Here is a 12,284-nt window from a genome sequence, read left to right as displayed (position 1 = left end):
GGAGGAAAAAGAGGGGAAACAGGCCCGGCGTGTGCGTTACCCCCACGTGAAGCTGTGGCCGGCCGTAGGTGACGACGAGCGGCGGCGCAGAGGCGGAATCGGGATGGCGCAGACGCAGCTCGACGGAGCTTCTCCGCTGGGATCCCCGTGCGCAGCGGGGCCGGGGTCGGAGAAGGAGAGCTCGGCGAGGATCTTGGTCCCACGGCGGAGCGGCGGCAGTGCCTCGCAGTGGCGGAGGTGCTGCGGGACGCCGAGTACATGGCGGCGCAGTGCGGCTTCCGCTCCAAGCTCCAAGATGCGGTGGCGGCTAGGTTTTGGGGCTGTGCTGGAATAGGAGATGAGGTTCAGGGGTCGCGGGGGTGCGATTTAAGGAGAGCGGCCGGGGTTTCCTGGGCGTTCGTGCCGTTGAGCGCGGGAGGGATGCTCGGCGGGGATCTCGGGTGAGTGGGCGCGCTGAGGGAGAGAGAAAGGAAGGTGATGACACCTGGGGCTGGGCCGTCAGCGGAAGGAGAGCGAGCCGACTTGCGGGCCAGGCTTGTCAGCCAGGGGAGGGTACGCTTGCGGGGTGACGCTGGCGTGCGGGGCCACTGGCAGGAGCGGGGAACGCGTCGCGCGGAGCGGCCCGAGTGCGCGGGAGAGGGGGTGCGACGGTGCTGGGCTGGAGCGAGGTGTTGGGCCGGGCGAGCGCGTTCGCGCGGGCTGAGGCGAGCTGGGCCGGGCGCTGTGTTGAGCGCTTGAGGCGGGGTTGAGCTAGAGCGGGGCGCTGGCTGGTGGAGCCGGATGTGGGAGCGGGGCGCCGATGCGTGGGCCTAGGCGCGAGTGAGGGCTGCTGGCGAGAGAAGGAAGCGCGCGCTGCGGAGCGAGCGGGAGGTGAAGGCAGGCCGGGCCGTGAGGGAAAAAGGATGGGCCGAGGAAAAGGGAACTGGGCCGGACGCGGGAGGGAAGGGAGGAGAAGGCGGGCTGGTTGCCTGGGCTGGCTTGGGCCGGTGGGGTGGGCCTGGCGCAGAGAAAAGAAAAGGATGTCCATGGGCCGGCTGGGGTTTGGCAGTTTGGGCTGGGTTGTGTTTCTCGTTTCGGGTTTGGGCTGGGTCTTCTTTCTCTTTTCTTTTGCAAACCTCACTCAAGCTATTTGAATTCAAATTTGACTTTGAATTCAAACCACACTCAATAAATTAAAAGTATGCACCAGCATGAATGCACAAACATATTGACCCTAAAATAATTTTTAATTACTTATGCAACAAAATTAGATTAAATGCAAGCCAAGCAAATTAAATCCTAGAAAATTAAATAAACCAATTAAATTTATTATTAACTAGGAAAATTAAGTTAGGGTGTTACAAAGAAGCTCCCAGGAAGATCCTCGTCTACCTTTCTGCCACCACCAAGAATTATGTTGCTCACTTGATTGGAATTGTAAAATCATATTGGCCCCAACATGACTTGGCTCCTTTAGCTTTAGGAATCACCTCTGAGTGCCTAGATGAAGACTGCCTCCGGTACCGTGATGAAGAAGAGCCGATTGCTGAAGAGATCATTAAGAGCTTAGCAAACTAGATTGTTGTAAGAGCTCTTAGTTTTGGTGTAAAAAATATATTTTATTGATGTATAAATCAATTTTTGTCCTGTTGATGTATTGTCATAGACTTGGTCTGAAATCATAGGACTTATGAATTAGTAGTCCATTAAACCTACTCGAGCAAGCGAGTAAGGTGTCTTTCTTGAGAACTGGAGTAACCTCCAAAGTTTATCAGTTAGGATGAACCCCGTCGAGTTACCCAAGTAGAAAAACTTCTTGGAGGTATCCGAAATCTACTCGAGCAAGCGAGTAGGATGTCCTATTTATAGACTGGAGTAACCTTCAAAGTTGACCAATTAGGATTAACCCCGTCGGTTACCCAGGTGGGACTAACCTTAAAGATATACAAAATCTACTCGAGCTAGCGAGTAGGGTGTCCTATTTATGGACTGGAGTAACCTCCAAAGTTGACCGATTAGGATTAACCCCGTCAGGTTACCCAAGTGGGACTAACTTGAAAGACATCCAAAATCTACTCGAGCGAACGAGTAGGGTGTCGTACTTGAAGACTGGAGTAACCTCCAAAGTTGACTGATTAGGATTAACCCCGTCGGGTTACCCAAGTGGGACTAACTTTAAAGATATCCAAAATCTACTTGAGGACAAGGATGTGTCCTGTATACTTATCCGGTTAGGATGAACCTTATAAGGTTACCCTAGTGGGAAAAGCTGTGTAAGACATCCATGCTGGGTTATTCAGGTTGGTGTGAATCCTATAGGATTACCCTGGTTGGAAAAACCCCTTTGTTTGACTTTTAAGTAGTCAATCATGAGGGTATCAGCCTTATTGCCTCTTTGAAAGTAGTCGATAGGTATTGGAAACTATTACTTTATTAAAGAAGACAACTAAAACCTTTATCGTACAGCTGAATCAAGGATAAAACTTGCACAAGTGTTCGATATTCTAGGAATTGGTTACTTCATTGCCATCAGCATCTGTAATGCTATAGGATCCTGGCCTTGTAACCTTAGAGATAATGAAAGGTCCTTCCCATATGGAATTGAGCTTGTGCAGTTTCATCTTGGATTCGTCGTAGTACCAGATCTCCCACATTGAAAGATCTTTGCTGGACATTACGATCATGATAGCGTCTGACTCCTTGAAGATACCTAGCCGACTGGGTTAAAGCATTAATCCTTGCTTCTTCGACTGTATCTAGCTCAAGTTGTCGAGCTTCATCTGCTTCTCCCTCTTGATAGGCCTCGACTCTTGGAGATTTCCACATTATGTCAGCAGGCAATATGGCTTCTGATCCATATGTGAGGAAAAAGGGTGATTGTCCAGTAGCATTGCTAGGCTGGGTTCGCAGCCCCCAAACCACATGAGGTAGCTCTTGAATCCATTTGCCACCTTTCTTATAATTGGCATCATGGATCCTCTTTTTTAGGCCGTCGAGTATCAAACTATTGATGCATTCCACTTGGCCATTGGCACGTGGATGGGCCACTGATGTGTATTTGACCTCAATGTAGGAGTTATCATAGAAATCCCAAAAAGATTGTGAGGTAAATTGGAACCCAAATTTGTGATGATTGTGTGCGGAAAACCAAACCGATGTATGATGTTGGAGATGAAGTCCACTGATCTGTCTGATGAGATCTTGACTATTGGCTTGTACTCAATCCACTGGTGAACTTGTCGACTGCCACCAATATGTGATTAAATCCTCCTGGCGCTGTAGTTAGAGGTCCAATCATGTCCAACCTCCAACATGCAAATGGCCATGGCGGAGGAATTGTAATCAAGTTGTGGGCTGGAACATGAGTTTGTTTGCTGAAGAATTGGCATCCATGGCATCTCCTGATGAGGTCTTCCGCATCTGAAACGGCTGTTGGCTAGAAGAAGCCTGATTTGTATGCTTTTCCAACCAGTGTTCGAGATGCGGCATGGTTGCCACAGACTCCTTCATGAATTTCCCTTAGGATATCCATGCCTTCCTCGAGAGTGACAGACTTCATGAGGATACCCGAGGCAGAGCGTTTGTACAAGTTGTCGCTGACCATGATGAATCCTTTGCTTCTCCGGATGATGCGGGTGGCCTGCGCACTTTTTGCCTCAATGCCTGGTGGAAGCTTAAATTCCTTGATGAAGTTGATGAAGGGAATCCTCCAGTCTTCCTCAATCATTAGGACCTCCCTGACCGTGGCCGTGGCCTCCATGTCGGTGGTTGAGTGATTTGGAATTTTGACTGCGGGATGGTGGAGTTCTTGTACGAAGACTCTGGGTGGTACATTGGCTCGAGTAGACCCAAGTCTGGAAAGGATATCAGCTCCCACGTTGTCGTCACGATCAACATGGTGGATTTCCAATCCTGAGAACTTATTCTCAAGTTTCCTGATTTCTTCCATGTACGCGTCCAGTGTTGCCTTGTTGATGTCCCATTTTTTGTTGACTTGATGAACAACAAGTAGTGAATCGCCGTATACCAGTAGTCGCTTGATACCGAGTGAAACCGTCAGGCGGAGCCCATGCAGGAGTGCCTCATATTCTGCTTCGTTGTTGGAGACTTTAAATAGGATCTGGAGCACGTACTTGAGCTATTCTCCTTTAGGGGAGATGAATAAAACTAACGCACCACCTCCTTTGAGCTTGAGTGACCACCAGCCATAGTGGTCAAAGTACATCACCCAATGCTCTGGAATATTAGGGGGTGCTGGGACATGATTTTCCCGCCACTCAGCTAAGAAGTCGACTAGTGCTTGCGACTTGATGGCTTTCCTGGGTTATAATTTGATCTCAAGAGCTCCCAGTTCTACTGCCCAATTGGAAATCCTTCCAGTGGCATCCCGATTGTGGAGTATATCCGCCAATGGGAAATCAGTAACAACTAAGACCTTGTACTCGTTGAAGTAGTGGCGGAGCTTCCGTAGAGAATTTTCTGAATTGAAGGGTACCTGACCTTTGATTCAGAAAGTACTTCGCAGATGAAGTAGATCGGCCTCTGGATGCCATAGGCGTGACCTTCCTCTGGTCGTTCCACCACTATGGTTGTGCTAACTACGTGGGTAGTCGCAGCAATATAGAGGAGTAATTCCTCTCCAGGTAGTGGAGCTGTGAGTATTGGCGGTGACTGAAGGTGGTGTTTTAGGTTCTCGAGTGCTTCCACCACCTCTGTGGTCCATTCGAATTTATCTTGTCATTTTAGAAGCTTGAAGAAGGGTAAGCCCTGTTCACCAAGTCCGGACAAGAATTTGTTTAAGGCTGCCATGCAGCCTGTAATTTTCTGAATGACCTTGATTATTGCTGGAGCATCCATGGACATGATGGCATTGATCTTCTCTGGGTTGGCTTCGATTCCTCGATGGCTCACGATGAATCCGAGTAATTTTCCAGAGGGTATGCCAAAGACACACTTGGTTGGATTGAGCTTCCAGTGGAATTTGCGGAGACTGTTGAAAGTTTCTTCCAAATCAGCAATGAATTGATCTTGGCTCTTGGTCTTGACAACAATGTTGTGACACCCTAGGTGTCTGCACAATAAAAACTGCATTTGTTTGTTATGCTTCATGTGTGAATTGTTTGAACAAGGGCTTAATTTAAATTTATAAGGGCCTTTGTGTAATTTTGAATTAATGTAGGGTCATTCTTAGAGTTTTATTTGAATTGAATGTGTATTTGTTACTTTTGTGGAGGGTTTATTTGCAAAATTCAGTGCATTTATTACATGGCAGCAAATTTTTGCTTTTAAGTCTAAGTTTAAAGTGAATTTGCATTGAAAAAGACAAAATTCCTTGGAATTCAAAATCCCTCCTACATTTTCAAAAATAGCTCTTGAATATTTGATCAAATAAATTTTTGCACAACATCAAAGTTGTAGATCTTGAAAAATTGAGCAACTTTCATGTTGGGCACTTTTCCATCTCAGCCCTAGATTAAAAGTTATCTTTGTTTTATAGTTGGGTCCCCGGAATTTTCTGAAATTGCAAACTAATCCTCTTTCTCCTTCCTCCAGCCTGTTTCTCTGTTTCACCCCCGCCGCTGTTCAGTGCGCCGCCCGCCGTTGCTCAGGGCCCGCCGCGGCCACCTCCTGCTCCTCGTGGCCACCCACGCGTCATGCCGGAGTTCCTCACCGCTTTTCCCCTCGCGCTGGAGCTATCCTTCCCATGCCACGCACCCCCCGCAGTCTCCCCGCTCGACACGCCGCCGGCCACCACCGCCCTTTTCTGTTTCCCTCGCCCAAACCCGCTCGCTCCTCTCTCCACCGAGCCCAAACGCTCACCCTCATTCCCTTCTACACGCTCGAGCCCAAAGCACTGAGCCACTCCCTCCCCGCTCGCCCAGAACACTGCCGCCTCCACCATGGCCGCCGCTCCCCCTTCTCCGTGGAGCACCCCCATCCAACTTCTTCGACCCCAATCAACCACACCATTGGCTTCACCTCGCAATAGAGAAGCTCCCAAGCCCACACATGAGCTCTCTCTCTCTCCACAGAATCACCAGTAAAGCATCGCCGGACTTCCATTGCGCCCCCGCTCGCCGGCCTCACCGTGGAACTCCCTACTCCGGCCATCCACGCCTCGATCTGACCCCGGGAACGGAACCCCCTCATCCCCGTGAAGCTTTCGAGCCCATCCACCACCTCCCCCCTCGCATCGGAGTGCCGCCACGCCGAGCAGTCAACGCCGCCGGCCGCAGGAGCACGCGGAGCCGCCGCCACAAGCCACCCCGAGCCGCCCCGAAGCCACCTAGAGGTGCTCCTGGACCGCCTCTTCCTTTCCCACCCCGGGCCCCTCGCCGCCAGCGACCTGCGCCATCGGAAACCGGCCGGCGAGCCCCGCCGGTGCCCTTCCCTTGTTTTGGTCCGGCCAGGGACCTCGGGTGAGAAGACACAAAAAAACCAGGGGGTTATTTGAATAGGCCGTGACTCAGATGAATAGTAGCAGCAAGGGCTCCTTTGTAATTTTTGTAGTGAACTTTGAAATTCAGTAGAAATTCATAGGAAATTCGTACATTAGCAAATCCAGTTGATCTGGAATCCTTGTGTCAAGCACTATCCAGTAGAATCAAAATATGATAGATGTTTGTGGAAAGTTTTTGCTGGAAAATTAGATTTGTGTCACTAGGTACATAAAGACTAGATGTTTTATCTTTTTCTTAAGTGATGATTGAAGCCTTGTACTACAGTGAAATTTTTGTGGTAGTTTGTTCTTGTAACACTAGTATTGCTATAAAAATTTCGTCCTCAGTTCTCTTGTGTAGCTATTTACTAGATTTAATCCATGTTTAGTAGACTTTAATTATGATAAATAGTTTATGCTGATGTTAAATCCTGAAAATATTTCTGAGTGATCTTTTCTAATAGTTTAGCTTGTAAATAAAGTTTGAGCCCTAGTTCATGACTAAAACAAGAGCTAAAAATGAATCTTGTTAATCTGATGTATGTTTTGTTTATTTTCTCAGAATTAATTATGTGCAGATAAAATCATTAAATATTCACAGTAGCTAACTCATCCCTATGTAGGTCTGCTGTTAAATTTTGAGCTTCTGTTTTGCTCCATATTAATTTGTGTAATTCAATCTTGTTTTAGGTGTGGTCTGAATGATTGATTTGTTATGATTAAATGGCTACATGTTTTGGCATGAATTTTACGGGATAGCTTAATCTGTTCATGTTCTGTTTAGGGTATTTTTTGCTAAATTTATTACTGTCTGTGCTTTGAGTTGTTTTTTTATTAGCAAACCTTGAATTAATTGCTATAGGAATCAACCACCACTCACTTTATGAAGTTAGTATAGCTTTCTTGTGCTGTTGATCATGATGCCTAGTGTAGTTAGATTTGTTAATTAACTACTCTATAAATGTTTGCCCATGTGTGTTTTAATTTTGTTTGCTTAGCTTCACCACATCGTGAGTGTGTTTATAATACTGTTCTTGCATTACATATAGATACGACTGCTTTGTCGGACGGGACGTACGAGCTGATCCCGGATTCCGAAGGAGGTGATCTCGAAGCTCAAGCGAACACCGCCGTACTAACTGAAGCCCCGGACCAAAGTTCAGAAGAGCCTAGAGCTGAAATAGTTAGCGACTACCGAGAAGGCAAGCCCCGGACATAACCCATATTTCAAATTATTATCATTTACTGTTATTATTTGCTTATGCATTTACAGTTCTTAGGATTTGAATTGAAACCCTAGATGCATGATCCTAGGAACCTATGTACTGAACACTAGACTTGAGTTCGACTACTTGCTAAGCTTATAGGACCGGTAAAAGTCGGGTGATTGCCTGTCACTCGCGAGTTCTATAGGAATTGCTTGTTTACCTTTCTGTTATCAATATAAGGACGACGGACGGGGTTGTGTTCGATATCATGACCTTTTGTGAGACCCCGTCTGTGTTGATGAACGTACTAGCCACGTACCATAAATATGGTACGCGGTAAGCCTAGTAACCGATTGGACCGGGGAGTGGATATACCTGACACTCTCTCTTAGGGATAGGTTTTATTTTTATGTTGCGCAACACTACGACTTCGAGGGACAAGGTTCGGCCTTGGAGCCCTGTAGTCGGGGAGAGTGTTCCTATCCACAAGCCGGAAAGAAAGGCAAACGGTAGTTTGGGAACGACTCGACGGTGTTCTAGACGTGTGTGTTAGGTTTGCCTGGCCAGGTTAAGAAATTCGATTCGAATCGTCTGCTTCTCACAGTTTGGGACTGCTTGATCCCTTTGCCACACAGAGTAATAAGAGCAACAATATTATTTATCAATCTTGATGTTTGCTTAGTTTTCTACCATGATTGGGTAGTAGTTGCTTACATAGAATGGTTAATCAACTAGAATCTTGAAAGCTAAAACTTGAAAGTAAGGATCTACTCTTTATTGCTTTTCAGCAAAAGGAAAACTAGAGCCTCACAAAACCTTGCATAGTCTAGCTAAAGTGGGCTACTTATACCCGTTGACGGTTAAGTCTTGCTGAGTATTAGAATACTCATCCTTGCTGTTGAAACCCTTTTTCAGGTATGAGTTTTGAGGAACAGATCGCTAGCTTGACCTATCCTTGCTCGTTGCCTCCTGGCTGGTCCATAGAATGGGATATGTCTTCGGCCAGCAATGACCCTGATGAGTGATACCATGCTTGGGCTTGCCTGGTATCCTTTTGCGACGTGTTGTAGCCATCGTGTTTTATCTTCCGCTGTCTAAACTCTAAACTTAAGTTATGGCTTGTCTAACTGTTTTACCAAAGTTGGTTCTGTAATAATGGTTTGAACTGGTTTGTAATCATTATTATGCATGTGTTGTAAAATTATGGTTGTAATATCTCTGGACTCGCCTTCGTGCGGGGTATGCTTGTTCGATCCAAGAACCGGTGGTTGTATCGGGACGTTACCCGACAGACCAAGAATTGTTCCATTTGAAGTGCGTTTGAGCCGGTGTTGCCTTTATGGTGATGGCCTGCGCACTTGAGCCGGGATAATTCAGGTGGTTCTGCCACAAACGTCGTCAACGTAGACTTCAACGTTGCGATGTAGCTGATCAGCAAAGCATAGCTGTATCGCACGTTGGTAGGTAGCTCCTACGTTCTTCAACCCAAAAGACATGGTCTTGTAGGCGTATGCCCCGTACGGGGTGATGAATGACATTGATTTGATCTTCTTCTTTGAGGGCAATCTAGTGATAACCCGAGTAGCAATCGAGGAAGGATAGCAGAATGCATGCTGCTGTGGAGTCGATTACTTGATCTATGCGGGGTAGCCCGAAAGGATCCTTTGGGCAATGCTTGTTCTGATCGGTGTAGTCGACGCACATCCTCCACTAGTTGTTATTCTTCTTCTGGAAAAGTACCGGGTTGGCCAACCATTCAGGGTGGTAGACCTCCTTGATAAACCCTGCTGCGAGTAGTTTTGCCAGCTCTTTCTTTATGTCTTCTCGTTTGTCAGGGGAGAACCGTCATAGTCGCTGCTTCTTTGGTGTGGCTTTAGAGTCGACTTTTAGTGCGTGCTCGATCAACTCCCCTAGCATATCCACTGGTTTCCACGCGAATACATCTCGGTTGGCCCTAAGGAAGTTGACGAGCTCGAGTTCCTATTTGTCGTTCAGCCCTGCTCCAATGATAGCAATTTTAGAATCATCTCCCTCTTGTAGCTGTATGGTCTTGGTGCCGACGTCCCCGGCTGGTTTAACCAACGACTGGCTTGGCTTCTTGGAAGGCATCGAGTCCTTGTTGAGGGATAGCTCTTTGGCAGCTGCGAGTATCTCGCTCATAGAACTTGGTCCCCGAGTGATAAAGGCGTGGACAATTGCCTTCTTGTCGCATTCAAATGATTTGAGGAGGTCCCCGCGTAAGGAGAGGACACCTGTATTTGCTGGCATCTTGAAGAGTAGGCAGACATAATGAGGCACGACTCTAAACTTAGCCAGTGCTGGTCTTCCCAAGATGGCATGGTATGAGGATTCAAAGTCGGCTACTTCAAATTTGATGTGCTCTCTCCGGAAGTTTTGCTCTGTACCAAACGTGACCGGGAGAGTAACCGAGCCAATTGGTGTAGAGGAGTTTCCTGGGACAATGCCATAGAAAGGAGCTTGGCTTGGGGTAAGTAAGCTCATGTAGTTGAGACCCATCTTCCTTAAGGTGCTTGCGAATATCAAGTTGAGCCCACTTCCACTGTCGATGAGTACTCGAGTGAGTTTGGATCCCTGGACGACTGGGTCGAGTACTAGTGGAAATTTTTCTGGTTAAGTGAAGCTAGTCCATTGATCCTCCCTAGATGGATCGGGCACTTCTTGTTGTGCAAGATCTTGTCGAACTGATCCTGAGGCTTTCCTGCCTTTTTGCCTCGCGGGTTGCGATCAATAGCCCCAACGACATCGTCTGGCTTACGTTTGCGCGCGGGATCCCGCTGGTTACTGCTGCCTCCACGATCATTGTTGCGCTTCCCATTATTGTCGTTGTTGCGGCGTGGGAAGCGGCTGCGCTCTTGTTCCTCTTCGTCTGCCCATCGCTGCATCATATCGCGAAGCTTTACCACTGTTTCCAGACGGTTTCGTCTGAAATCATGGTAAAGAGACTGTGTCGTGAGGCTCTCGTGGAAGTAGTAGATGATGTCCTCATCGCAGACGTTGGCAATGGTTGCCCTTGTGTCGAAGAAGCACTTGACGTACGACCTTAGGGTCTCTACGGGCTACTGCTTGCACATTGCGAGGGCATGGCGAGTAGCCACCCGGTGCAAGGACCCTTGGAAGCTGTCGATGAAGACTTTCTTGAGGTCGTCCCAATAGTGAATCGACTCTGGCTTCAAGCTCTCGAGCCACGTAAGCGGTACAGGCTCCAGGACCATCGGGAAGTAGAATACTTCGGTGACGGTGTCCCCTCCTACAACATTGATAGCGGTCGAGTACTAACGTAACCATTGAACTGGGTCTTGCTTACCGTCGTATTTTTGGAGGTTCGTTGGTTTGAAGTCTTTGGGGTAGTCGGCATCGGTAAAGGTGCTACTGAGGGCTGGATAGCGATCAGCATTGTTGGAGAGGCATCCTTGATGCTTTGCGTTGATGATTTGTCGAGCATCGATCCCAGAATCGGCTACTTCTTCGTTGTTGGGTCCACGACCATTGTTCTGGCCGCGATTCGGCTAGTTTCTTGGAGCCTGGTTTCCTGCGTGTCATTCGTCCCTAGGGCGTTGGGCACTGGCAACCTCTTGCTCCTCTTTGATTCTCTATTGTTGTTGTTGACGGCGATGGCAACCCGGAGTGCGGCTAGCTTGCGGAGCTGCTGACGTTGTGGCCCTGTACGGTGCACCGTGTATTGAAGACAAGGGATTTTGTCTCTCAAGCTGTTCAACAGCATTACAGGCGAGCTGAATTATGCGCTCTATCACTGGATTCCTGGGCATCTGCATGAGGCGGATGGTAGCTCCGGCCATCGCAGCGATGGGAGTATTGAAGATTGCATCTGCTGCAGTGTTGAAGTCATGGTTGAGATCATGTGGATTAATGCACGCACGTTCAGCTGCCCGGATTCTGTGTTGTTTCCTTCGCTCATTCTTCCTCCTACGAGCTGTTCACCTAGCTTGATCCTCATCTGGTGGAGCATTTGCGGTCAGGTCGTCTTCCGAGATCTAATCTGGAGTCTCATTGGGATCATGGCGACTGATGATGTCCTGATCTTGCTCGTTGAGGAGAGTTACATAGATTTGGTGTTCTGGGGTGTAACTGTCAAGATCCGACCCGTAATCAGCTAGTTCTGTTCCCCCAGAACCTGTCTCCCGCACGGGAGTAAGAGGAGTACCATGTTGGTACGGCAGGCCATCAATGCTGGCAACTTCTCGCAAGTGGTCGAGTAATTCTGCGGATACATGATCACTACCGGGCTTGTTTTGGAGTTTTGCCAACACATCAATGATTAGATCCAAATTATCATGAGATGACTCATCTGAATCTGAGTATACGTCAAAAATAGGTGCCTCCCGGCTAGCGGTGGCAATAGAGTTTTTGACGTGTGCAGTCTGCTCCAAGCTCGCTCCGTAAGAGGAGTAGATGGAATTAATCGCCTGCTGGTAGGCAGATGCTGAGTTGCGTAACCCAAAGGCGGGTTGTAACATCCGGTTTACAAAAGGGCATAAACCGAGCAGTCATATACGTGCTAGGATCAAGTCACACGTATATATAACAGAATGAACAGTATATCACAGCACATATCACGTAAACAGTTATAATAAAATGAGTACGAATGTTATTTATTACATAAATGACAAAATGTCTGA

General features: G+C 47.7%; 1 protein-coding gene across 1 annotated transcript; it reads right to left on the bottom strand.

The window, feature by feature from the left end:
- Positions 1–3,415: 3,415 nt before the first annotated feature.
- Positions 3,416–3,739, bottom strand: LOC120662462. Its single transcript, XM_039941604.1, has one exon. The coding sequence runs from the start codon at positions 3,737–3,739 to the stop codon at positions 3,416–3,418; it is 324 nt and encodes a 107-aa protein (XP_039797538.1).
- Between the last annotated feature and the right edge of the window lie 8,545 nt (positions 3,740–12,284).

The sequence above is a fragment of the Panicum virgatum genome, chromosome 2N (assembly GCF_016808335.1).
Source record: "Panicum virgatum strain AP13 chromosome 2N, P.virgatum_v5, whole genome shotgun sequence".
In the NCBI taxonomy this organism is placed as follows: Eukaryota; Viridiplantae; Streptophyta; class Magnoliopsida; order Poales; family Poaceae; genus Panicum; species Panicum virgatum.
The sequence above is the reverse complement of the archived record's forward strand: the minus strand, read 5'-3'. Positions and strand labels throughout refer to the sequence as shown.